A 27,469-nucleotide genomic window follows, 5' to 3' on the forward strand; every position below is an offset into this window, starting at 1 on the left:
TTTGCTAGAATTCACATTAGGTGATGTCACTTTGAAATCATTGTCTACTCCCCTATTACAGTTTTCTCTTTTAACCTCAGTATCTTCAGCTTCATTGGGAAGTCTATCAGGTCATACATCTGTATCATGATTTTCCATGGTCTTTCTATAACCCACAGGGTATTCTCTAAACTCCTGCATGTGCTACATACCTCTGGAAGCAGATGCAAATTAGTTTGTAGTTGCTTTTCCATATTTTTTTTATCCATATAGTTAATGCTTTAACCTTATATGATCACCCATCTTCAGGGATAAGATGAAAAAGACATGGAAATTACCCAGATGACCTTCATTGATAGGTGAATCTCGTGTATTGCTTTGGTGTAACATTCCTATTTTTTCATTTTCTTAATCTTGTCTTAAGTATATTCTTCTATCAATAATCTCAAGATACAGATGGTATTTTTGTCTTCAGTCTCATATATTTTACTTATTTTTGTTTACTTTATTATTATTATTACTTTATTTTTGAGATTATAAGACTTTGTATGGCTGAACAGTATTCTTTAACATGTCAATTCCTTAACTGGGGTCCCATGGGTGCTATTTTTGTCACTCCCAGTTATGAAAATTGTCATGAATAATATAACAATGACTATTCTACTTTACGACTATCTTGAGAAAATTTTCTAGTCTTATTGGGTGATAACTCTCTGTGTTGACTCTCTTTCCCACTAGATAGTTATTAATTTCTCTTGAAAGGAGAATCATTACATTTCTCTTATAATCTGTGGTATCCTGCAGAGTTCCATTAGGAGCAGAATATATTTTGGTTAAAAAAGAAGGAAGAAACGAATGGATAGTCCTGTAACTGGGTACATATGTGTAACAGCTCATCTTTGTTTTCCCCTCAACTTCTCTTAAGCTAATAGGCAAATATTCCTCGGCCATGTTCAAGTCCATAATGTGTCCTAATTTCTCCTTACAGATCTCACTATCACTGACACAAACTCATATTTAACATTTTCATTTAAAATATGGCCAAATTATTGATACCCCATAGGTTGGGGTGGTCCCTTAAATTGATTTTAAGAAATTCAGAGGGGAAAAAAAGTAAATATAAGTATCTGGTGTGTTTTGCCCCACAGATGATTTACTAAGGCCCAAATCATCAATTATAAGGGAAAAACCTCATGGCATGTGTGTTCCATGTTCCTTACAGCTGTTAGCTATTATGAGTTCTCAGGGGTGCCATTTGTGGCTACAACTCACTGGTCCCATAAGTTGAAGTCACCAACATGATGCAGAATTGTCTGAAACCACAGAGGGGAAAAGAGGAAAACCACTGTGAATGGCTGAAATGCTGCTTACATCTTCATTAGAGCTCACGGTTTTCCCTGTTGATACGCTAGAGCAGCCTGCTAAGTGTTGTAGTGGACTACAGCATAATAGCTTACCCACCTGACTTTCCCAGGGAAACAAACACATCAATAAAGCCTCTCCTTAAGAACTTGAGTTGGGCTTATTGACTCACACACGATGTTATAATGGGTATAAAGGCAGTTGAAGCCAAGTGGCTTCTGTTGGTATCAGAAATCTGCAAGAGCATAAGCTAATTTTTATTTCTTGTTCTTATGGGGCTAGAAGCACTTAACTATTGTTATCTAATATGTTGCTAGTGAACATAGTCTAAAAAGCACAAAGAGAGTAATATGCAATTACAGAACTGAAAATAAGCTACTGATTGGGTGCAAATCCATCAAGCCTCTTTATTTCTCTGAAAGCTTTTTTATTGGATGCCAACACAGCTTGATTTGGGAAGAATAAAAGTGATTGAACAAATGACATAGTGAGAAACCTGACCTCTAGTTGATTTCAATTGCGCTATTCATGGAATGTGCATCTTTCCCATCCAACATGCTTGTTGATAAATTTCAGTTAATGAATGATCAGTCATACATGAACACCCAATATGCTATGGACTGAATATTTACTACCTAAATTCATGTTGTAATTATAAATGCTATAACCATGATATAGCCTTTGAGAGAGGCCCTGCCCTCACAAATGGGATTAGTGCTCTAGTGAAAAGGATACTGATGAAGATCTCTTTTGCCCTCTCATGTAAAGACATGGCCTTCTGGAAACAAGGAGGCAGGCTGTTACCTGACACCAAATGTAGTCACTTTGATTATAGGTTTTATACTTCAGCATATTGAGAAATAAATCTCTGTTGTATGTTAATCACCCAGCCCATAGCATCCTGCTATAGCATCCTTGGACAAACCAAGAAAGTCCAGTGTTCATTTTCCTCAAAACTGACAAGTTTCTTTTCAAGTAAAAAATAATGAGATGAGTTTGAACCCTGGAAATATGATTCTCTAAGCTATTCTCAGCCCACTATACCAGATTGTTTACCATGCAAATGCATTATCTATATAATGGAATTCTTTCATAAAACAGATCCTGGGCACATCTCTCCTCTGGTGCTAAACCACCACATGGTTTTTTTTATTCCCTTTTCTTTCCATTACTCTCTCCTTTTCTTCTCTTTCCTCTTCTAGATAAGGTTTAACAGTAGTCCAGGCTGGTCTTGAACTTCCTACATAGCTGAGAATGAGAGTAAACTTCTAATCCTGATTTCCACCTTTCAGGTTTATGTGGTACCAGGGATGAAACTCAAGGATTTCATCCATGCTGGGAAAGCATTCTACTACACAAGCTCCATCTCCAGCCTAGGTCTTTTCTTAAAGCAATGGTTTGCAATTGCTCTTTCTGGAATATATATCAAATATCATTTTCATTACAACTCTCTCTTTCTGCCTCACTGCAGAAAGCATATCTGAATGAGTGCCATTCAAAATATTATGATTTTTATACCTGGTCTTCTATTCACATGGTAAAGTTTAGCAGCATGTAATGGAAATCATATTACAAAAGCCAATGAAGGCTCATGTAGTTGCTTAAAGAATTTACCAAGAACCCTCCTTCTTTCTACCTAAAATTCACCATGCTTATTATCTTCAACACTCAAGGTATCTTTCTCACTTAAGATATTACATCAGGAAGACAGGAGGAATAAGCACAAGGGACAGATCTTACAAGGAGTAGTCATCTACAAGGTTAAATTGTCCATTTCCATCAGATCTCCAGTAAAATCCTTCTGCTAGCATCTTTAGCTCACTGGCTACATTTGTTTTTTTTTCATAGTCTTGACTACTTATAAGAGTATCAGGGGTGTCTTGGTCCTGGAGGACATGGGAATGGAGGGGAGGGGCTGGGGGGAGGGTGGAGTGGGGGCGGGAGTGGGGAGGACAGGGGAACCTATGGCTGATGTGTAAAATTAAAACACATAATAATAATAGTAATAATAAAAAATTAAAAAAAAGAGTATCAGTAAAGCTGAGTATTGTATTCTGAGAAAACCCCTGATCCTTTCCCAAACTAGATCTCTGGCAGTTAGAAGAAGAGAAAGGCCAATATATAGGGAGTCAGCAATTTGTGCCATGTATAATATCAGAAACAAAACATTTTTTCTTTCACTGGTTATTGGCAATTTTGCAGTATACTCCATTACTGGACACAGTCTACTAGTGACATGCTGATTTTATTGTTAAGAATATTTGACCTACAGGAGAAATGCAACTCCTGCTCCCATCCTGACAAATACATGTATGGAGGTGGATCTTTTATAAATTCAATCTTCATTACCTATAGGCCTTTGCCTCCATCACCATAGCATCTCTTCATTGTGCAGTGCAGTTGTTTTTTAATTGTTTTTCTTCATGTTTCATGTTTTCTTAGGAAGATCATTTAACCTTCTCTATCTGGTAAAACATTCCTTATGCTTCAAGACAGTCCAAATACCATCACATCCTGGAAACGTCCTTCCCTTCTCAGATCTATTTCTGGCACTGTGTGCACACCTCCTTTAGGTACCTTGTCATTATTTGCTTGCATATGTGTCACTACTGACAAGTGCTATGGCCTCTTCTAGAACGAGGTCTTTAATTTATTTGACTTTTGCTACCCAGTGTCTGCTGCAGTTCGTGGAATAGGTTCAAGATACTTGCTTAAGGAACTGCACAGCTGAAAATTCCGTCTAATGTATAGATGACCTATAAAGAATTGAAGCAAGCTGCTTTCCCTGCAGTCGGTAAAGGCGCCTTGACCTCTGCCCCTTTGGTCTAGAACTCAGGGGATCAATGACTGGTGGCAAAAATAGGAAAGAGACAGAGAGTGTCTATTTGGTCTTAATTGGTGATACTAACATAATTCAGTATTATAAAGATTCATTTGTATATTCTGTTGTCTGACCTCCAGAACTGTGATCAATAGTTATTCAGTTTTATATTTCTTTGTGTGTAATGGGAGGTAAGTTTTGTTTCCTTAAAAAAATAAAAATAAAATAAAACAACCAGAAAACTCTGCTGTTGAAAAGCAGAAAGACCTCATTTAGTTTGGATTAATCAAACTGTATGTAAACAATTTATTTCTTTGTTAACTTTTAGGTTGTTTAGAGACTATATTTATTTATGCTTGGCCAATAGTAGTTGTTATTAGAGAAAAATTAGGAACAGTCAGGAATCAGGTGAGGATACAAGATGAAAAAGGAGTCAGAACAAAGTCCACCCCCAGATTTGGCCATGGACTTAGAGTTGACAAAAGTGAATTCTTGATAGGAGGCCTTCCTTCCACCTTTGTTTCCACAGGATATGGAGAGTATACATTAGTAGCCAATCACAGAACTGCCCCCAGGCTGGGGACACAGTGATGCAGTAGAAGACATGCCTAGCACATGTAAGGCATCAGGTGAAGTCTGACACCACAAAAACAGACAAGCAACTGTTTGCTTGAGCCCAGAAATGGCCTATGAGTACATGTCAGTGCTAAGGTGCTTCAGAAGTCTTCTGTGAAAAACAGGCAGAGCAGTGAGCTTATCCTTCCATCATCAATGCAGCCTCCACAAGACCTCCATGCAGTACACTTCCTGGGATGAGGTATTCCCTTTACCCCTTTACAAAGTGAAGGCTGTCACCTTAACAGTGCATCTGCAAGTATTCCACCCTATCCTTCAAAGGTCAGATTTGGTGTCTTGCAATCATCAGTCCATAACTTCTCTCCTTGCTTTCTATCTCTGCTAGGGAATGGAAGGGTTCATCCTTTTCATAGACTGCAATCGAGTAAGGAGTGAGTTAACACGGACTGAGTAGCAGGAACTATATTTGACCCTTTCTATCTATATCATTTGCTTCTCTAACTACATGAGGTCATTATTATAAATATCCCCATTTTACAGATGAGGAGATGACGACCAAAAGATTAAGTCATTTGCTTAAAATCTCAAAGTTGGCAAATGATGAATGTAAGATTCAGTCTAAAATCTTTGATATCCAACATCTTGCTAATGGACTGTGGAGAGTTAATTGGTTTAAAATCTGCTCTGCGTTTTTTTTTGTTGTTGTTTGTTTGTTTGTTTTTGTTTTGTTTTGTTTTGTTTTGTTTGTTTTTTTTGTTAATCATGCCACAAAGTGCTTTGCTTTGATAATAGCCTAGAGCCTTGATGTCATCAGTCCGTTGGGTCTTGCAGCTCCTGGAGGCAGATGAAAAATGAATAAATGTAGATCATATATATTAGAAATAACCATCTTACTTAGGACTTCATATCCTTCAGGTATAATTCTGTCCCTGTGGAGACTCTGTTGATGGAAATGAAAAACATATCTAGGTTTAATTTCTTGTGCCTCCTTTTCTGCAGGCTGTCGTCCATATCAGGTGATCACAGCCAGAGTTCACCCAGGAGAGAGCAATGCCAGCTGGGTGATGAAGGGGACCCTGGAGTTTCTGATCAGCAGTGACCCTGTGGCAAAGCTCTTGAGGGAAAACTTTGTGTTCAAGATCATCCCTATGCTCAACCCAGATGGTGTCATCAATGGCAAGTATGTCACCAGCCTAGCCTAACAGACACACAACTTTATTCATGTTACTACAGTAACAATCCACTGCTGTCTCATCCAAGGAGAATAATAGGAGAGGCCTTGGTATTTGTGGGGGACCTGCCCCCACTTTACCCTGGGTACTCTTGAGGAGAGAGGGATAAGAAAATATCAGGTATAAAGAGAGACTTAGATGACAAGAAGAAAGACAGAAACACAGGATAGCTTCAGGAGGGCCTGGTCAATACCCAACGGCCCAAAACTGCATTCAAAAAGGCTTTTTATAACAATGCCAAGGGGTGAGGCAGACTTTCCCCTTGCTAGATACATCCAAGTGAAGACCCTTCCAGACACCTGGTAACCATGCCCATGGTCAAATTATCCCCTCATTCACCCTGCTGTGTAAAGCAAGCTCAGATTATCTGACTTTGAGTAATTTGGGCCTCTACAAGTGCTCTACAGGGTACTCTCTTGGGCTCCTTTTATCTGAAACAATTAACAGGGTGTCCTTCATGCACATTTGTAGATGGCTCACGGTATTTCTTTGAATAGAAATATATGGAAACATAAGCATTTGGTACCAGGGAGTTATGCAGCTAACATACTCCAGTTCTCCATTCATAAAGGAAGGCACTGGTATCCAGGGTCCTAACCACTCACCTGGATCATGTGGTGAACCAGTGACGTTTCAGGGATGTCTGAGTCTTCATGTTGACTACCAATGGTTTTACATTAGTATTAGTTCTAGTGCAAAGAAGTACTTATTCAGTTATATTTTACTTGTTTCTGGATATATTTAAGAATTTCACTTTAATGAAATGGAATGCTGCCTGGAATAAGGAAGTGTGGTATCCTAATTTTCACTCTGCTGCTGTGTACCTTTAGGATGTATCAGGGAATAAGACTATTTCATTTGATGACATCGGTCAGAAGGGATCAGAGTCTGAGCTAGTCCCCAGGATCACACAACCAGGGTATGGTGGGACTAACTTTTACAGATAACTGTTTGGATGCCTTATTTAGTAATAGATGGCTTTTTTTTCCTAGAAGAATAAGGATTCTGCCCTATGGATCAACAAAATGAAAGATGAATAAAAAATGCTGAGAGGAAAAATATTATTTCAAAGACTAAAATGAAAATCATATTTTAAAACAACATTAGCAAAGAATCAAAAATTAAGTTTAGAAAAACAAAGTGATAGCAAAGTGGTGAAAAACAACAAATAAAAAGAATCATAAAGAAACACTAAAACTTACAAATGATTAAATGATTTAAACAAATAAAAATAATGTAAGAAAGATAAAATGGTTAATTCCTTTAAGAAAGGTAATAAAATGTTAAACAACTCCAATAGACTACTTTTTTTTGATTAGTATAAAGACAGATTAAATTTAAAGTGTTAAAAATACGATGATTAGAAATATAAAAGGAACAGCCTAAATCTAAAACCTGAAATGTGACAAAGCATTATGGTGATATTTCATTTGTGCTGAAATGTGATTTTATTTGTATGTTAATAAATAAAGTTGCCTGGGGGTCAGAGCTAGTAGTAAGCCATAGCAGAAGCTGGGCAGTGGTCGTGCATGCCCTTAATCTGATTACATGGCAGGCAGAGTCTGTGTGTTTAAGGACATAGCCAGTTTGGAGACACATGCCTTTAATCTCAATACCAACCATAGAGACCTGGAGGTCTGTATAAACAGGCAGTGATGAGGAGGTCATGTGGTTGGGTTTACAACCAATGAGAAGGCAGAAGAGAAAGCCAATAAAAAGACAGATACACAGGAAGTAGTCTCAGCTCTTAGCTACTGCTCTGACCTCTTGGGCTTTTAACTCTGCATTTGGCTCTATGTTTCTTATTTAATAAGATCATTACATCTACAAAGCATATCAAAGCAAACAAACCAAAGCTATAGACTATAATAGTACTACTTATAGGAAATACAAAAAAGAAAGAATGAAAGAAAGAAGTACAAATGAAGAGAAGAAAAGATGAAAGAAAAGAAAGTATATCAATCTGCATTTAGTGTATTAGGTTATTACAGCTGGGTTAACTCAGTAGTTCACAGCTGTTGTTTATTTATTTCCTTTCTTGCTTATGCATTCATTTATTCATTCATTTATGTGTTTACTAGGTGGAGATTTTTTTGATGAGGACCACAAGATCCTTTTTCTCAATGCTGACTGCATTGAGGGTCAGGAGGCCAGGTTCTTCACTGAAAATTTAGGATCTTAGGCTGGACCAGGTTCTGGAGTAGTGTCTTTTAATGCTACTCAGAGTACATCTGACTCCTGCCATGTGTTCCTCTAAGTCCACAGTAGATCTCTTGCTGCTCACTGCTTGAGCAGCCAAGAATTTTTACTAGCGATCTCTCTTAGCTAGTAAATGGATGGAAAATTGCTAAGGAAGGCATCTTGAGGGACATGACTCCATTTGGATACTTTCTTACCCAATTTGACTCACTTCTTCTCTTTCTATGGAACTGTCTGGGGTCAGGAAGAGATTGGAAAGAGTGTTGGACTCAGAGTGTTAACTGAATAGAACCCCTGTTTATCCCTTGATCTGCTCAGTTTTCTCCTTTGATGTAAGACATCAATGTGCTCCTGATAGACTTTTTTGAAAAAAAAAAAAAAAGTCTCACATTCCCAAAGCAATATTCAAACTCAGGAATTAAGCACTGAAGCTCTTTCTATTTCAAATGCTCATACCTCCAAATTAGAGCTTGCTCCAGGTCTTTGGTCAAAGTTAATGGGGTTTCAGTCACTGAGGAGCCTGTTGGCTGGTATGCACATTATTTCCAGCTCACAGCTGGTTACTTTGTTTCCCAAATGGCAGGGCAGCTTCTTCATAGTGACAAGGGCATTCTTCATCATTACTATTATTTATTATGACTCTGATTGCTCTTTTTATTTATACAGCATCTTTCATCATAGAGTCTGAAGCACTTTGTAGATCACTTGGACTGAACAAACAAGGATGGATGAAAAATAATTGGAAATCATAACGCTTTCCACAGATAGAATAATCTGCAGGCTACACCATATCATTATGAAAGGACTTAGTGCTGCCAGGGATGCACAGCATTTCACAATAAAAAGCTTAAAACTCAAGATCCTGAGCCCATTTCAGAGCAGACCTAATGTCTGCTTCGTCTAACTTTCATTTGAGTTACTTCTGTGATTGATATTCCATTGTCAGGTCGTGCTTATGAATAATTAGGTGGGTGTGACTTTTATTGTGCTTCAGTCTTGACTCTTTGAGCTTCCTCTATTGTAGTCAATCTTTCATTCACAGATCAATTTTTTCCTGTACACATTCAGATTTCCCCGTGAGAAATATTCTCCAAGCTTAATGCAATTCACCTAAACTTTATTTTTTATTTTCATTCCTGATGTTTAGAAGGTCACTGTTTTTCTCTGGACATAATGCTTATTAACAGAGATCTTAAGCAACAGAGGTGCTCTGTATATATCTGACTAATACGGAGATAATCTTTGTATAATATTAGTGATTCCAAACATTGACATGGCACATGGAGCTAGACTCCACTTGGTGTCCTTGTGTGTTTGCCTGTCTGTGCATGCTTATGCTCAGGTGTTCATGCATGTGGATGTGTGTGCATCCCTGTGGAGACTCAAGCACTCTGTTGGATGTTGTTCCTCAGATACCATCTATGGTGGATAATTTTGGTTGTCAATTTGACTACATCTAGGATCAACTAACACCCAAGAATCTAGGCAAACCTGTGAGGAATTTTTTTAATCAGATCATTTGAGCTCAGGAGACATGGATTCTGGTGGCACCCTACATAAGAGCATGGAAGAAGGAAACTTGGGTTTTTTTGTTTTTTGCCTGCTTTCCCTTCACTCTTATAGGCAAGTTCATCTGTCCTGTTGCTGAGACATTCCTTCATTGGTATTAGAATCCACTTCTACTACTGAGGACCAGCTGCTCTCCCAAAATTCCCTGGCATCCCAACACCAGATTGGGCCCGCTGAGACACCTTGCCTTGTTGACTGAACAAATACTAAATTCTTGGCTATTTGGGTGGGATATAGCTATTATTGAACTATTTGGACCACAGCCTGTCAGTCATTCTCATAAATATCATTATATATATATAATATAGCATATTATATAATTTATATATTATATTTAATATATTTATATAATACATATATAAACATAAATATAAATATAATCATACATATCTTTCATACACTGCACACATACACACACACACACACACACACACACACACACACACACACACACATGCACATTTTTATCAGTTTTGTTCCTTTAGAGAACCTTGACTAATGTACCATTTTTCTTACATTTCATTGTTCTGGGACTTTCCAAGCAGACCCACTGACCAAGGAGCCCCAGGGACCTACCTAGTTTTATTTCTCCAGTTCTGGAATTTTGAGTGCTTGCTGTCATACATGGCATTTTTGTTTCTAGTGTTGGTTCTGGGGACCAAACTCACCTCTAATGCTTACAAGGCAAGTGCTTTGCTGATCAGTGTGTTTTCCAACCCCATAACAAACTTTTAATTTAAAACTTATCATGGACCTCCATGGAGCTTGCAAACATGTGTAATAATAGAGCAGTTTCCTTTTGTGGCAACAGTGATGGAGCCTCTGAGGATGGCTGGGAGATTTTGATAATAGTGGCTGGGGAGACACAGCCAGGAATTTCTAGCAAGAAAAATATAGTGAGTCTTGCCAAGTCAAGGATCTCTTAGCAACACAAGTTTGAACAGGGAGACAAACACAAAGATGAATCTGTTATGAAGAGTTCCAAAAGAAACAATTTCCCATCTGCTGGCTGGGATAATGTACTGCATCAGGCTGAGTCCTCAATGAAACTGGACTAATGCAGTGGTTCTGAGACTCATAATTCTTCCTAGGATAGGGTAGAACAGAATGGGGAGCCATCAAGTCAGGTTAAGTTAGAAGGAGGACTGCTAGGTAGATTATAGTTGGAACAGAGGAAGAGGCTTCCAAGCTGCTAAATAGGTAAAGATACTATATAAATGGGCAGAGAGTGAAGGAAGGAAGAAGTCAAGCCTGATCTTCATTCTTAAAATTCAGGTGTTGATGGTAGCAATGATATAATTCTCACAACACCAACACAGAGCCTAATGCTTTATTCACAGGAGACTGAGCATATTGATCCTAAGGGTATATACAACTCCATGAACATGATTATCTTCTTCCAAAGGCATCGTGGAATAGACACAGACAGCAATAATGAGCACAGGACCTAGTGCAAGCAAATATAGCCAGGTGTAATAGCTGGATGTACTGGGGCAACAAATCAAACTATAAAAATCACATAAAAATCTCAACAACCTTAACAATCCTGGGACCATTACAAGTGAGGGCCAATAGTCCATTCTACCGTGGGCTATGAAGTCTTTACCTCACTACAAGAAGATCACTTATAGACCTGACCTAAAAAACAAAAAAAATCACTCAGTACCTTTTATGGGCCAAGAAAGTACCTAGGTCTTTTACTTATACTGTCTTATTTAATTCTCACTATGACTTAACTACTGTACGTCCTTTTGTAGACAATTTATAGATAAGCAAATTTGAGCACAAGAAATTAAGTATAAGATGTAGATTAAACACTTGGTGTTACAGACCCAGGGTAGAATTTGTGTCTCTCCTAAACTGTTTTAGAGGTTTAAGGAAATTAAAACATAGATTTATAAAATATTCTAGCTGGGATGTTGGAGTGGATTCTTACACAGTATTTATATTCTGTCCCTTAAGACAATAAGTAACCCAAGACCAAAAAATGTGAAATGACTCATCTGAGATCACAAAACAAGTTCAAGGTAGAAGTGGAATAAGAAATAGTCCAGATATTAACTACACATGCACTCTTTCACACAAGGCAGGTAATATGCATACACAAACACAGGCATACACACATACGTTTGCCCATACTCACATGCATGTATCCATTCACACACACAGAGACATGCCCAAATTACATGATGAACTTGTGACACACCTAGCTAGCATTTGAACCAAGCCTGTATTCCCTAAAACCTGGTTAATTTTAATGTATCAGCTCTTCCCTACTTTGGATGGCAATTCAAAGAGAGTATTGGCCCCAACAACCAAGAGATTCTAAAATTAGTTTTATTAATCTAGACATTCATGTTTAGGGTTCCTGGGATGAGCTAAGGTAAAGCCTTTCCCAGCTTTCTGCCATCTTGGCCCAGGATGAACCAACTGGCTGGTACACTGTTAGTTCCCCTTCATAGAATTTGAATTCCCAGCCTGGCTTAGGCCTTAATGTTCTGTTCTTGCCAGCTCTTTCCATGAGAGACAATACCCTTTACTGTTACTGCCAGATTTGGGGTGTAAACATCACTCAGCTGCCTGTGAATACCTATTGTTACAGTCACTTATTGCCACTCCTCTTCTATTGGTCATTTTGTGCTCTTTTTCCCCTCTGTTATTTGGGGTCACAGAGGGCTTGCTTTATCACTCACATGGGCTTTGGCCATGCTTCTTCCTATGGTGATCACAGCTCTACTTTCCAATGTATTTAGAGCATCTTTAATATACTAACACACAGAGGATTCCTCGACTTGGTTTCTCAGACTTGTTGAATTTAAATAGAAGGCTATTTTTATAAATTACAAAATTTCCCCCCTTTCATTTGAACAAACAAGAATGGAAGATATTATCTGAACTTCCCAAGAGTGGTAACTAGTGAGAAATTCAGCCTTAGTTTTTTATTGGCTGCCTTCCCACCTGGTCAGAATGATATCTTACATAGATGTTATTTTCTTTGCAATATGTGGTGCTCGTTTTCACAAAGATGTCCCTCAGTGGATAGATCTATCTGTGTTCATTGAGTGAGGTGATGATTGCCATTGTCAATCATCCTGAAAAGGAAAAATTATTCTGGAATAGGGAAAGATTCTTGAAAGATATGTCCTTAAGGGAGAGAAGAGAGGTTCAAATTGAGAGGATTCTGGTATAACCAGAGGATCCACTTGGGTTTTAGGGAAAAGATGACATATGCCACATGGAAGAGGCCACAGGAGACAGTCTCTTAACTGGCCAATTGAGATTGACAATAGTTATAATGATAATATATTCTAAATTTTCTTTGAGTAGTTATCTTCTGTTATGTCATTTATTCTTCAGTTATAAGTGTTCATAGGCATTTCAATCTTATTTTAGCTTCTCCATTGTGATTTTAAGGCAGTGTCCATGCCCAAAATTGTTGAAGGTAAAACTGGCAGTCATACTGTGTGAAAATCACCAAATAACTGGATAATCACAAGTCCAATAGCTAATACATTTTAAGAGTTGTGCTCAGATATGGATCTATTTGCATTCTTCTACATGCTGACATTGAGTTAGACCAGCACCATTTGTTGAAGATATTTTCTTTTTTCCATGGTATAGTTTTGGCTTCTTTGTCAGAAATCAAGTGTCTATAGGTATGTGGGTTTACATCTGGTCTTTGATTCAACTTCATTGATTTACCTGTCTGTTTTTTGACAATACCATGAGGATTTTATTACTATTATCTCTGTAGTAGAGCTTGAAATCAGGGAAGGTGATACCTCTAGTGGACTACATTGACAGATTTTTTTTTTTTATTATATTTGTGTTTTTTTAAAAAAGTGGTTCTTTTTTTTTATTATGTGTTTTAATTTTATACATCAGCCATTATATAAAATGTTAACATTTGAGCAAGTTAAATAAATGATGAATGAAATGAAAAAAAAAAAAAGAGTTGTGCTCAGTAAAATTTGGACATTAAAATTGTAAAAGATCCATTGATTTCTACTCATAAAAGTGTCATGTTCAGGATACCAGATTATTTGAATGATACAAGCTCATACAGTGGTTGATTGGTCTGCACCAATGATACAAGTCTGATTGCTCCAACAAGGTATGATAAAGTAAACCAAGGATTAAGAACAGAAGGAACAGGTATTCCCTGTGAGGATGGAAAAGAAAAAGGGCAGAGGCCAGGTGCCAGAACCCAGAGTCACTAGGGAAGAGAGAATCCCAGTAGAGGAATTGTCTAGACTTATTTGGCCTGTGGCCATGTCTGCAAGGCATTTTCCTAATTTTTCAATTGATGTAGGAGGGTCCAACTCCCTAAAGGCAGTGTTATGCCTGAGGAGGTTGGCTTGGACCATATAGGAAAGGTAGTTGAGCTAGCCAGATGAAGTGAGACAGAAAGAAAGTTCCACCCATTCACAATCTTTGCTTTACCTCCTGCCTCCAGGTTTCTACTTGAGTTCCTGTCCTGACTTCCTTCCCTCAGTGACACACTGACATGGAAGTATAAGCCAAATAAACTCCTTCCTTCCCCATGGGTGTAGTTAGAGTTTTACTGCCTGGCCCAGTCAGGACAAATCTCTCTTACCCGCCAGTCCCACAGTCGCTCAGACCCAACCAAGAAAGCACACAAAAACTTATATTGCTTACAAACTGTATGGCCGTGGCAGGCTGCTTGTTATCTACCTTTCCTATCTTAAATTAACCCATTTCTGTTAGTCTATACTTTGCCACATGGCTTGTGGCTTACCAGTATCTTTACATGTTGCTTTCCATGGCAGCGGCTGGCGGTGTCTCTTTCCAGTCTTCTACTTCCCAGAATTCTCTACTCTCTTTTCCCGCCTATACTTCCTGCCTGGCCACTGGCCAATCAGAACTTTATTTACACAGAGCGGTATCCACAGCACATGGGGCTTTGGGACATGATATTTATCACAGCAAAAGGAAGCAAACTAGGGTGGAGATCGATTTGGTTGGGGTTTCAGTGGGCAAAGAGGCAGAGGCTAGAGGATGAAGGAGTCTAGAGAGGCCTAATTCCAGATGCAAAGTAGCATTTAGTCCTTGCTGCTGGTTTCTTGGCAGGAGCTCAGCACCTGTACATGGGAGGCTGAAGAAGTACTATTGATAAGTACTGCTTGTCTGCAGTTGCTCCAGTCATGTTGATTGGAAACGGGTAACAGGATACGTGCTCTTCTTGTCCTCTTGCCTTCCTCTTTTCTTCAGAGGCTTTTATGAATGGGATCTCTGTGGAAACCAGAGAGGGAGTCAAGGCACTGTGTGTGACGAGCTGCTTTTGACAATAAACAATAAAAAAATGTCCCCAAATCAAGTGCCTAATATGCAATAGCATCTGGCTTGTTTTATTTTTTGTTTTTGTTTGGTTATTTCTTTGAGACAGGATTTCTATAGCCCAGTCTGGCTTGGAACTCATGATGCAATCCACGCTGGCCTCAAACTTGTATCAATCCTCCTATCTCTATCTTCCAAGCATTGAGGCTATAGGGGTAAATCACTCATGTTCCATTTTAAGTGTATGTGTCTTAGTACTGTGTATATGGCACTTCTTTGTAAAAAAAAAAAAAAAGAAAATATTTCTGTTGTTCTAACAAGATAAAAGTTTTATACTCTGTGGTTAAGATCACTTGCTACTCTTACAGAGGACCTGGTTTCAGTGCCCAGCACCTACATGGCGGTTCACAACTGTCCATAACAGTTCCAGGGAATCAAGTGCTCTCTTCTGGCATCCATCAGCACCAGGCACACATGCACTGCACATACATACATGCAAATAAAACACTTACACATATATAACGAGAACAAAGAAATTAAAAAAAAATTATACTCTGTAGAAAATTTAGTATATATAGGAATGGGGGAAAAGGGGGATAGTGGAAAGCATGAGGACAGGAAGTGAGGGGACTAGGAAGAGGGAGACCCAGCCAAAATAAAATGTCTATGAAACTTCCATATGAAAACACATAGATCTGTAAGCTAATTTAAAAAAAAAATCACAAAATTAAAAAAAGAAAGGTAAAAATACTCCAATTCAAAGAGCATTATATTGCATAATTCCAAAGAGTGTCATTCATATAGAATCTTATAACAGAGCTTCTCTCAGAACTCCACAGAAAAACTGTTGGAAAAGGTTCTTTAGTTATTTGTCCATAAATGGACAGCCAAAGTTTATTAGTTATATTTTATATATAAATATATAACTATATCTACCTAGGCTTTCCATAGGTTATATAGTCTATGACATAACTTATAGACTAACAAAATCTTCCAGGGAGAAGAATGCAATCATTATTAGTTTTAAAATTGCAATCTTAGGGGTTGGGGATTTAGTTCAGTGGTAGAGTGCTTGCCTAGAAAGCACAAGGCCCTGGGTTTGGTCTTCAGCTCCAGAATAAATAGTAATCTTAGATTATTGAATGGACCACAGTTAATAAACAATTCTCCATAATATACAATGTATAGATGGGTAGAATTGTTATATTTTTAATAAATTTATTTGGCTATTACCTTAAGATGAATTTTCATGTGCAGACAGTAGAATCAAATATGATGTAAATTGTATGCTTAATGTTTGTTTGGACAAATTCCCTGTATTATAAAATTCACAGATTTATGTCCCCAGTAAAAATGGATGGTGGTTCTGGTTGTCTGCACCCCTGTGGTCACTACACATTATCAGCATTAGTATTTGCGTCAGTAAGAAAGGATAAACATGACTTTAACTTTTTATAGTTGTAACTTCTAATTACTAAAAGTCCCAGAAAAGCTGGCAACTTCCCCATTTTACTCAAATTTGCAGATTAAAAAGGAACTGAGCAAAAGGATTGAGTGACATTCTCCAGGGTCTGTCACACATCATGTAAGCTTTGGAGTTATTCAGTAATTGAATTAAGGTTTGTCTGGTTGCAAAGCTTGTATTTAATTTCTAAGTTATACAGCATCATCATATCACAGCTTCTAGTGCACCATCCTTGTGATATTTGAAGGTTTCTAGCTAGAAAATAAGAAGTGGAAAGTGACTAATGTCTGTTTATTGAATCCACCATTGAGTGCACCCGATCATTTTGATAACTCTTAAAGTGTGAGTTTGAGGCCAGCCTGGGCTATCAAGTGAGTTCCAGGGAAGGCGCAAAGCTACACAGAGAAACCCTGTCTCGAAAAAACCAAAAAATAACTAACTAACTAACTAACTAACTAACTAACTAAATAAATAAATAAAGTAAAATAAATAAATAAAAAATGTGGTTTGTGTGTGTGTGTGTGTGTGTGTGTGTGTGTGTGTGTGCGTGTTTGTGAAGTTGTAGCAGAGAAAGAGCTCTGAAAGGTTTTGATTAGAAATAAATATATTCATTTGGATATACAGTCAGTCAAATTTTAGTATGTGGGTGTTATATTGATATACATGACAGGGGTGTTTCACTACAGGTTAAATTAAAAGAGAAAATTTCTATATTAGCCTTTCGGGATCCAAGTTCAGTTGACTTTGTGGGTATAGTAATTACTTAGTGTTTTTGTTTCCTCCTGCTTTTACTCATCATTTATGTTCTTGAAGGAATTGCCAAGGACATGGAGGGAGCTTGATTTTATTTCTGGGTTTCAAGCAGGCTAAGGCTTAATAAGCTTGGCTTCTGTGGCTTCCTCTAAGCTGGGAGGATTTATGATTTTAGGACTTTCAGAGCATGGGAGGGAGTGATTCCTTTTTCCATACGTTTCCTGACCTACACTTGTATGCCTGCAGATGTGAGTTCTGCAGTATCCTCTGATAAAGCAAGATCGGAGGACCAGGCTCTTCTTCCAGGTAGAAGAAAGGACAAGAAGGGGCAGAGGATGGCCAGCCTGCCAGCATGTGTCTGCGTGCTGCTGACACTTTCTTTGTTCCTATGTCTCTCTATCTCTTTGATTCTAAACACATTTTCTGTCTCTCTGTCTCTTTGCGTCCACGCCCTACCCTGAAAGAAAAGATACCTTTCTGAAGACATATATAAACACAAACTGAAGAGTCAGGGAGAGAAGATGCTGTATGTTCTTTAGACTTGGAAAGATAAGCACTTAGGTTCCTGGTTTTTGTTTGTTTTGTAGAAAGAGGCAGATGGAGCTGATAGCGTAAACACAGTGTTGTCTTTTGAAGGTTCAGCTTTAAATTTCTTCCTTCAGTGTTGGTGCATGCCAATGCAAACCCCCTGCAATGGCTCCTGTCTACAAAACATTGGTCCTTTGATGATCTTGCCCTCTAAGCTGTGAAAGTTTAATCTGCACCAATCATTGGTTCCTTCTAACAGAAATTCTTTAGTCTTCCTGAGAACTGAAAAGGGGACTGAAGCTTCAACCATCTCCATCCTTCCCTCCTCCTTTACCTCTCTTCTTCCTCCTTCTCCCCTTCCACACCTCTCTGCCTTTCTTTCTCTCTTCTCTCCCTCTCTCCCTTCCTTTAGTGCTGGAAATCAAACCAAGGCCCTGCATGAACCAGGTAGGCACTCTTCCACTGAACTGAAGACTCAACCCTGTGACCACATAGGGTTTGTTATTGTTTGTTTATTTCTTTCTTTGAGACAGGGTTTTGCTATGTCGCTCTGGATGTCCTGAACTCACTGTGTAAACCAGGCTGGCCTCTAACTCACAGATATCCATCTGCCTTTGCCTCCCGAGTGCTGCAATTAAAGGTATGTGCCACATTACACCTGGTTGATCTCATAGCTTTTATTTGGGTTGGTTCTATTTTTTGTATTGTTTATAGTACATCAGAGTTAACAGTGGATCAATAGTTTTACTTTATTTATTTTTAAGAAACATTTTATGTTTTGGACATGGAACAGAGCTTGAGTATTTGGATGAAATGTTAGTCTAGTCTCTGGTTCTACCCTGTTTGTGTATCTCTGTGTTTGGAGGCTCTGAGGGAGGGGAGTAAAGACCATCTTATCTCTTCTTTTCTTTTTCTTTTCTTGCTTATGTACAAAACTAGGGAAAATTTGTTACTTTGATCCAGTCAGAGAAACTGTAATTTTCTCCATCTACCTCCCACCCTCAATGAAAAATAGAAGGAGAGAAGAAGCCTCTCGGTCCATTTTGTGTTCTAAGATATTTTATTAGACAAAGGGGACAAATAAGAGGAATATTTTGATCCATAGTTTTTTTTTTTCCCTACGACTTCATAAAATGAAAGGCACAAATTTAAACTTAAAAATAGAAGATATCAAAGAAATGGTTTCTGTTGTTGTTTCTGCCTTAAATTCTTTCTTTGCAAATGCCTGTCAGTAATTCTCATGGTCTAGAGGGAAATTGCAGGGCTTTCTTGTCACCTCTCCTGACAGGTGGAAGGAGACAGGGAAATCCATAAAAAATGTCATGTTTGTTGTGACTGCCAATCCTCTGTTCCTAAACCGCAGGCACAGTGTGGGCTCAGAACAATGGGGCCCTCGTGCAGAGGAAAATCGACACACTCAATCTTGCTGATGAACTTGTTCATGGAGATCAGAATGGAAATGATTTGCTCTGGGAACTCTCAAGGTCCTGCTGTTAAGTCATTAGCATAACGTGCAATGCTGTATCACTTTGGGATGCAGAACTGGAAGTTCTGGGAGTGCACCCTCAAGGGCTTCCTTCATTGCCTGCACATGGAGATGGAATCAGGTGCTTTAGGACTCCATTTGCCTTTCACAGACATTTCTGATTTGAATAAATATTACTATTTATTATTCCCAAATTTAGGGTTATTAATTATATCAGCATAAACCTAATTTATGCCCTCATAAACAGCGATAATAAATGCTGCCAACTGCTAATACCCAGCTCTTGCCAACTGTGCCGGTAGTTGATGGGTTCCCCCCACCTTTCACTTCCCAGAAGTATTAAATTAAAAATGAGCCAGTGTTGCGAAATCATTGATCAAGTGGGGACTGAGGCTCTTGGGAAAATGTGTTTGTTTTGTTAAATGTTTTGATCCTTCATTGGCTGATCAAGTTCTGATGTTTGACTGCATTCCAATGTCACTCCTGTCTTGCCTCCTCTGCAGCCCTCTTAGAGGGGAACGAAATGGGAGCAGGGATAGCAGGATGGATGACAGGAGGCTCATGACAGTATCCTTCATTCTCAATATCCCCTTTAGACATGTGTCCTCAGAGCATCCCCAACTTCTAACACTTTCTGTCAACATATACTTAGCAGTCACTCTGGAACAACTCTTGTTGTAGTTTTTTCAACTTCCATTCCATCTACCATGTGATTAGTGAAATACCAGGCCTCCTAAAATCCAGATAATTCTATGGATGGAAGTGGGAAGCATAGCCCTCACATCCCTGCCAAAACAGGATGCTTTTACAAAACTGTTATTTAATCTCAAATCTCATTGTGAGGTATCTCTGCTTTGTGACGGGAAGGAGAGTCTATCATAAGATCACATTGCCTTTCTCAAAGGGGGCAGTTTTTGTTATCCTTTGTCCTGGTTCCTGCTTTATTTTCTATAGTGGTTGTAGGGGTAATACAGTGTATAATCCTGACCAGATGATCAAAAGATCCTGCCTGAGGTCAAACTTAACTTCCTTTCTGCTGAGTGGTTTTGGACAAGTTACTTAACCTCTCTATCCTTGTTCCTTCAACTTATTATGGGGTCACAAGCCCTACCCACTGTGCCTCACCTATTCAGTGTCATGATCAAATATCACAGGACTTTTAAACTGTGTTGTACAAAGTAAGGGAGGTTCTGCTCACTGCTGTGATGCCTGGATCTCAGTGGTGTAACCATCAAAGCTCTTCTCTGTGGTTGAGCCACACTGGTTTAATCATTTTTATCTTGATTTTCATTTCTTAGTTTCTCAAAGAGACCCAGATAGGACAGAAATCATACAGAGAGAAGAGATGAGGTTGAAGAAAGGCTCTTTTTGGTATATCCAGATATCATATATAGCATATGCCTATGCTATATCAGAAAGTGGCTATAGAGCTGAGTAAATTATAGCTAAAACATAGCACTTTAGACAGCTTAAATTTCCGGAGTTGAGACTAATACTTTTTCTCCTCTTCATGCTTAGTCTTTAAATGACTTAGTTGACCCACCAGAACGGACTCCAAACCTGGCTTCTTGCCCTGAGAAGTCAGCCTCTCATCAGCTCCCTCCATGAAGACATCTGGAAGAGTTTTCTGGGTGCCTGTAATGAGCCAGATCTTGGGTCCAGGGAATCTCCTCTCACCATCCTGAAGATTATCTCTCAGATATACCCAAAACTTGGAATTGCAAGAGGCCCAGGTTATTAGAAAAAAATCCCCCTCATCAGGACCAGAGGGAACTTCTCTTTCTAGGGCTGGCTATGGAAAACCACCTCAGAGCCCCACTCACTATTGTCCACTTCCAGGTCCTTCTGCACAGCACCCAAGGATTGTACACAGAAAAGCCAGAGACAGCAGTTAAGCACTGGTCATGTAGATCCACCCTTCTCACCTTGTGTTTCAGGTTGCCTTTTCCCAGTTATTTATCTCTGTGAGTCACCTAGCTCTTCTAAATTATTAGGCTTATTCCTTCATTGTCATACTTTCTATTTGCAAATATGCTCCCATACATCTTCAGTCCCCAACAAACGCTTTCTTCTCTATTTACAGCTTCTCCCTGCTCTCCACCCTTCCCCCTGGCCCAATAACAGCCAAGGAGATAAATAAGACACATAACTCTTTTTGGCTATTATTTTTTTTAGTTATTCTGCACAGTAACATATATAATAACAAGAAAACAAATCTTATTACTAAAGTAATTACAATAAATAAAAAATAACCGAGAGAGGAGCTTCAAGAAGGGTAAGCATGTCAGGGGAGTGATTGTAGCAGGATTAAAAATTTTTAATTTACTAGCATGAGTCACTGCTGCTGTGTTGATTTCCTGCTTAGGAGATGGTGCCTAATTAGAGTGGTTATTATTGTGCTTTGCAGACACTCACCCTTAGTTGACTTATGCCTTGGGTCTTTAAAGAGGAAATTGGCCCAAAGAATCCCTGGAGAAATCTCCTTGTCAACAGCCCTGTGTTGGGAACAGCAACATTTAGCATATTCAGCTGGATCATCAACAGAGCTTGAAACTGCTAGGAATGGATAATTCCTCTATCTGCAGATAAACTTCTCTTAAACTGGTGTGTACTCATGTAACTTTCTCCCAGTAACTATGGACCTCTAAGCATAATGTTTCATCCTTAGGGATACAGCCTAGTGCTGAACAATCTCAGAGTTAAAATACAAGTGGCCAATCTAATTTTAACCCGATGCAATGTAAGTACTTTTGTTTTTGTATGGTCAGCAGTGGAAGGAACAGTCTTCTTCATCAGTTATGACTATTATCCTATTTCTGGTAGTCATATTTCTACATGTTTGTGGTATTCCAGTCATTTTTCTTCCCTTGTGAATTTAAGTCACGTTAGGGTCCTTTTGGTCCTAATGTATACTATTTGAACTAGAGTCTAATGCCATTCTTTAGTTCCTTAAACCTCCTGCAAGTTACTTTTGAGAATTCATGACAAATAAACCACCAGAAAATACTCTTTCCATGACCCTTACATAATTCTTTAGCAATGCCATGTCAAGTGCATTCGTTACTTCATTATATGACCTGTGGTCTCCCAGGTTATGCCTCAGTAATCTCCACATTTGAAATCTGGGAAAATACAGAGGATAGATACAGACAGTATATAGTAACTCCTCCCCAGCCACTGTCTTCATTGCCATCTCTATTGCTACTGCCTCCATCAAATCATAATCGAGGAAAGTCTTGAACTTAGTTCTTTTCTCTCTTCTCCTTCCTTCCTTCTCTTTCTTTAGTTCACTTCTTCCTCCCTCCCTCCGTCTCCCCTCTCTTTCTTTCTTTCCTTCTTTCTTTCTTTCTTTCTTTCCTTCTTTCTTTTTTTCTTTCTTTCTTCCTTTCTTCCTTCCTTTCTTCCTCTCTTCCTGTGCCTGGGCCACTAAAACCTGCCCACTTCCTATACTACATCTTTTACAGAACCAGAAACTATAAAATTAAGTGATGTTGATGCTGAAAGGCATTTCACAATGTCAGCAAGCCCAGCCTATCTTTATTGAAAGAAGAATGTTGTGTGATATTTTGCTTGTGTTCTGACAAATAAAACTTGCTTAGCGTCAGAGGGTGGAGCTAGTTAACCATAGAGGTCTGGAGGTCTGTACAGAGAAGAAACAGCACGTGATAATGTGGGAACAGAGACAGGATCTTTGTGCTTTTGGACTAGAGAAACATAAGAGGAAGGAAGTGACTGTGGCAGCTCTCCTGTTTCTGTGATATTTCAAGTTTTACCCCGATATATGACTCCTGGTTTATATTGACAGATTTACACTTCAGAAGAGAAAAAATATATGCTGAGAATGGCACTAGTTTTTAATCCCTATGATGTTAGAGTTGAATTTAGAATCCAGGCCTATAAACTTATCTGGTAAATGTTAATACTTGCATGTATCCTTTTATATAAAGTTAACTAATTGCCATTCTGTAAGGTAGTTGTTATGTATGGTCTTATGCATGGTATTGTAAGTTTTGTACCCATAAAACAAAGTACTCATTAAGAAAGGGAATGCAAAGAACTCTGTATTGAAATGGATAAAATCTTAAAAACCTGTCACCTCAGATGTCAGCAGGAATTTTAAGTGAGAAGGCTTGCAAGAGTGGCAGTGTCTCCAGTCCAGCATTTCTAGACTGGTTCTAAGGGACAGAGTGGTGCTAATGGGCATTTCACTTAAGAGGTTGCTGCTGTTGGAAAGGTTAATAAAGTTTGGGTTAACCAACTTTTATTTAAAATTATAGAACTTGTCCCTCCCATTGAAATATTATAATGGAGTTTCTCTTGGAACTGGTAAGACTGTGCCATTTCCTAAAGTTACTTGGACAGGGTCAGCATTGTTGGCATACACTGAGGCACATTCGTGATACCTTCACTTGGATAATGTTCCTCCATGAATTTAACTGAGGTGAAGACATGGTATGAAGCCTTCCTATGAGGGAGCTTGTAGCATAGTGGCCAAGAACGTTCAGTTTGACGAAGGAGTGCTTGCATGTTCCAATTACTACCTCTGTGGCTTCATAGGAGAAGCTTGCCCTAAATTGGATAATTTGGAAAATGGACTCCTGATAACTTGCTATGGAATATTTATTTGTTGTATCCTTGGTAATAACACTTTTAAGTGAATGAAGGAAGCTTATATAGGATTGAATTGTGATGGAACCATTATTACAAAAGCTTTGGATGCTCAGCTTAAGATGGAATGTTCTATCGAGGTCTCAGAAAGTAGAATGGCAACCAAAAAGGGATACAGTCTTGGAAGATCCCTTTGGCTGTTGACACTTTCCTGTGTATGTGCAAAGCAGATGATCAATGAATTCTTTAGTTCTAACATGCATTCTAAGGGACAGAGCACAGCATCCACAGTTCAGTATCCTTTTCTGTAGAGTGCAGTACTTTCTTTGTAGTTTCACTGTAAGTTAAAAGAGTCATTTTGCAATGTACCTAATATTTAATAGTGTTCTATGATTACTAAAGTAGCCAAGATAAAAGTATACAAATTAAGTTACATATTAGCTGTCATGGAGATCATACCTATAGTTAGGATAATGAAAGTAGAAAAATCAAATATAAGTATTATTTTCCTAGCATATTCTTGGGCTATGTTTTGTCTGAATTTCAGACTGGAAAGGTCTTAGGCAAAGAGGCTGTTGCTCTACTCTCTGGTGGATTGTTTCCTTAGTGATGTAAATGACCATGATAATAACAGCCCCTTCCTTTAGAAGACACCTTCTCTGACAGTTCATGTGCTTGGTAAAACAAAGGAAAGTCACTCCAGGCAAAGATGTACTCTGAGTAGCATTTGTAGATATTGGCAAGTTCCCTAGAGATTCATTGTGATTTTGACATCCCATAAAGTAAAGAGATGGGCTATGCTAATATGATATTGAGAGAGTCATCATCAGCAGAACTGAGATCAATACTTCCCCCTAAGTGCAGTATTAAGGAAAAATGCTCAAAGCTTAGGCTGTATTTGTCCAATGTCAAGACAAAAAACTGCAATGTTTGTGAGTCCTGGTGAGGCTGGGCCTCTCTCCAGAAAGATATTGCATACATCAATGCCCATCATTTGTGGTGGTAACTCAGGAAACTCAGACAGCAAGACTCCCTTCAACAGTAATCAAAACACTAGAATCCATCTGATCTAATGTGGAAGAAGACTTTTAAAAATTTAATCCAATATCTAGCTATTAATCTGGCCATCTTGACACTGAGTTATTGGGTGTTCCCATTTACGGGAATTGGCCACTGAGAGACTGAGAGATAATGCATGTAATCTAATGGATATTTGAGAAATAGCTCACTCTCCTCTGGCAGGTCATGTTAAGGCATTAAGTAGCATCAAATAGACAATACATTTATAACAGTATCCCAAAACATTTGGTTCAACTCAGAGTTTCATCACACAGAGGAAGGGAAAAGCTTAGATTTGGTGCTACTTATGAAAGATTACCTCATTTCCTAGAATAGATGAAATCAAGTCAAAAGACAATTGACTCCTCCATTGTACTGATGTTTCCACAAATGTCATTTCTCTTTGGTGAAAATTGGATTCCTATCATCCTAAAGAGAAAGGTCATGTGAATTATAGATGAATACAGTTCTGTAACATCATCATACAACTATGGACTCTGAAGGAAATTTACATCTCATCCTTCTTCACACCTGTTCTTGAATTCCTTTAAGGCATTCCTACCATGGAACCACACAGCCTGCACTCCCACACTGCACTCTGCCTTAATTTCTTCCCATAGAGACATATCCATTAATGATAGACTTATTGGAAAGCCATGATGTGAACCACATTAAAACATGTATCTCAAAGATTCTACTATTAATGCTATGATAAATAAATAGAAAATTTCCATTTGGACATTCTCTATGATGAAGAATGTTTTTTTAATTTTACTTTTTGAATAAAAAATTTTAATATTCATTCATTCATTCATTCATTCATTCATTCATTCATTCATTCATTTATTGGAGCTCAGGACCAAACTAGGAAGCACTCTACCACTGAGCTAAATCCCCAACCATTAAATAATATATTTTCATTAAAATAGAATCATATCAGTTTCCCCTTCCCTTTCTCTCCTCTATCCCCTCTCAGGTATTCTCACTTGGAGCCCTCCTGTATGACTGCCATCTCAAATTGATAGCCTCTTTTTCTTTAAATATTATTGCTATACACACACACACACATACACACACACACACACAAATATATATACAATCTACTGAGTGTTTTTGTTTGTGTGTACATGGTTCCATGGCTGACCACTTTGAATTGAATAGCCAATGAGGGGGCTCATCCCTGGGATAGGTTCCAGGGTAGGGTACTTCCGTGAAGAGGGCTACATTTCTTTCTCCTCCTTACCTTTTTGTGCATTTTTAAATTCTTTCACTGCCTTGAGCATCATCTGTATTATTTCACTCAATTGTCCAGTAAATATTTATGGAATATCTCTTGACTGAGTGATGTTTGCAAGCTGTGGATAAGATTATGAGCAGAATATGATGACCATATTATAGAAGTAAAAAGACAGCAGTGAACAGGGGACCCTACTATTAGCAGTAATCTGATGACTGTTAACTAGTACAACTTATTATATAGTCTTCAATTTCAGGATGACTGTCTGGCATCCACATTGAGATCTGAAGTGAACATTAGCCAACATGTATGTGTTTGTGTTGGTGGGGGTAGGGGACAGGTGGTGATAGGAAGGTATGAGAACTCTCTGTAAGGTAAATGGGCATATTCAGGAAGCTGGGATTATGCAGGTATTTATTGTAGTAAGATTTCCAGATTCTCAGGTAACCATGCCACAATCTTCCTGAAAACACAACTGCTCTTTCACAAGCCTGAAACGTGACTTCTTAAACAATTTTGATGGCTTAATCATGTTGCTAACTCATGTTCCATTTATTGTTAAATAAAGATGTAAGTCCTTTTTTATTATTAATTGCCATTAGCTTAACTGCTTCCTGCTCTATTAGTGTGTAGTTTCTTTTTTTTTTTTTTTTTAGAAGAATCAAGCGCATAAAGTCACACTTACCCAAATCTTATTCAATTAGATTTCATTCTTAGGAGACCACTTTGGATCTTGAACCTTTCACCCCACTTCATTTGGCTATCTCTTAATTTACATGGAACTTTCACACTGGCATGAATTTCCTTTATCTTTTTATTATGGCAATGATGCATTTACTGAACTTGAGTGAACCAAGGACAAAATACTAGAAAGCATATCACCAAAGACACAGATCCATTTAGTTATGATCACTCAACCACATTCTAATCTATTTTAGGGCTGCTGTTGAGCCATCCTTCTTTATATAAGTTGCAAGGAAATCTTGAGAGACTTTTCAAATTCCCCACTGAAGGCCTGTGAAACCCCATCTCCTTATCTAATAACCTGTCATACTGTGAAATGAATTTGGGCTGGCACAGTTGGAATGATTCCCTAAGCTCTTCTCTGTGTTCATTGCTGCTGTCTATGAGTTCAGCTTCTTGTCCTGTGGGGCTGTGAACTTCCCTGCTCATGTTTTCCAGGACTTCATTGAAGATCAAGTGTCAGAATCCTTTTTTTCATATTCAGTGTTCTCTCTCTTCCTTGTAATGGAGGAATATCTGCCCATCTTCAAACCTGAGAAGTGTGCATAGACTG

General features: G+C 38.4%; 1 protein-coding gene across 1 annotated transcript in view; it reads left to right on the forward strand.

Annotated features, from left to right (window-relative positions):
• Positions 1–27,469, forward strand: part of Agbl1 (ATP/GTP binding protein like 1) — a 791,956-nt gene that overhangs the window by 295,754 nt on the left and 468,733 nt on the right. Inside the window, exon 18 of the mRNA XM_036170190.1 lies at positions 5,738–5,918. Within this exon, the coding sequence (XP_036026083.1) occupies positions 5,738–5,918 (181 nt within the window). The remainder of the gene's footprint in view (positions 1–5,737; positions 5,919–27,469) is intronic.

This window comes from Onychomys torridus, chromosome 1 (genome assembly GCF_903995425.1).
Source record: "Onychomys torridus chromosome 1, mOncTor1.1, whole genome shotgun sequence".
Lineage (NCBI taxonomy): Eukaryota > Metazoa > Chordata > Mammalia > Rodentia > Cricetidae > Onychomys > Onychomys torridus.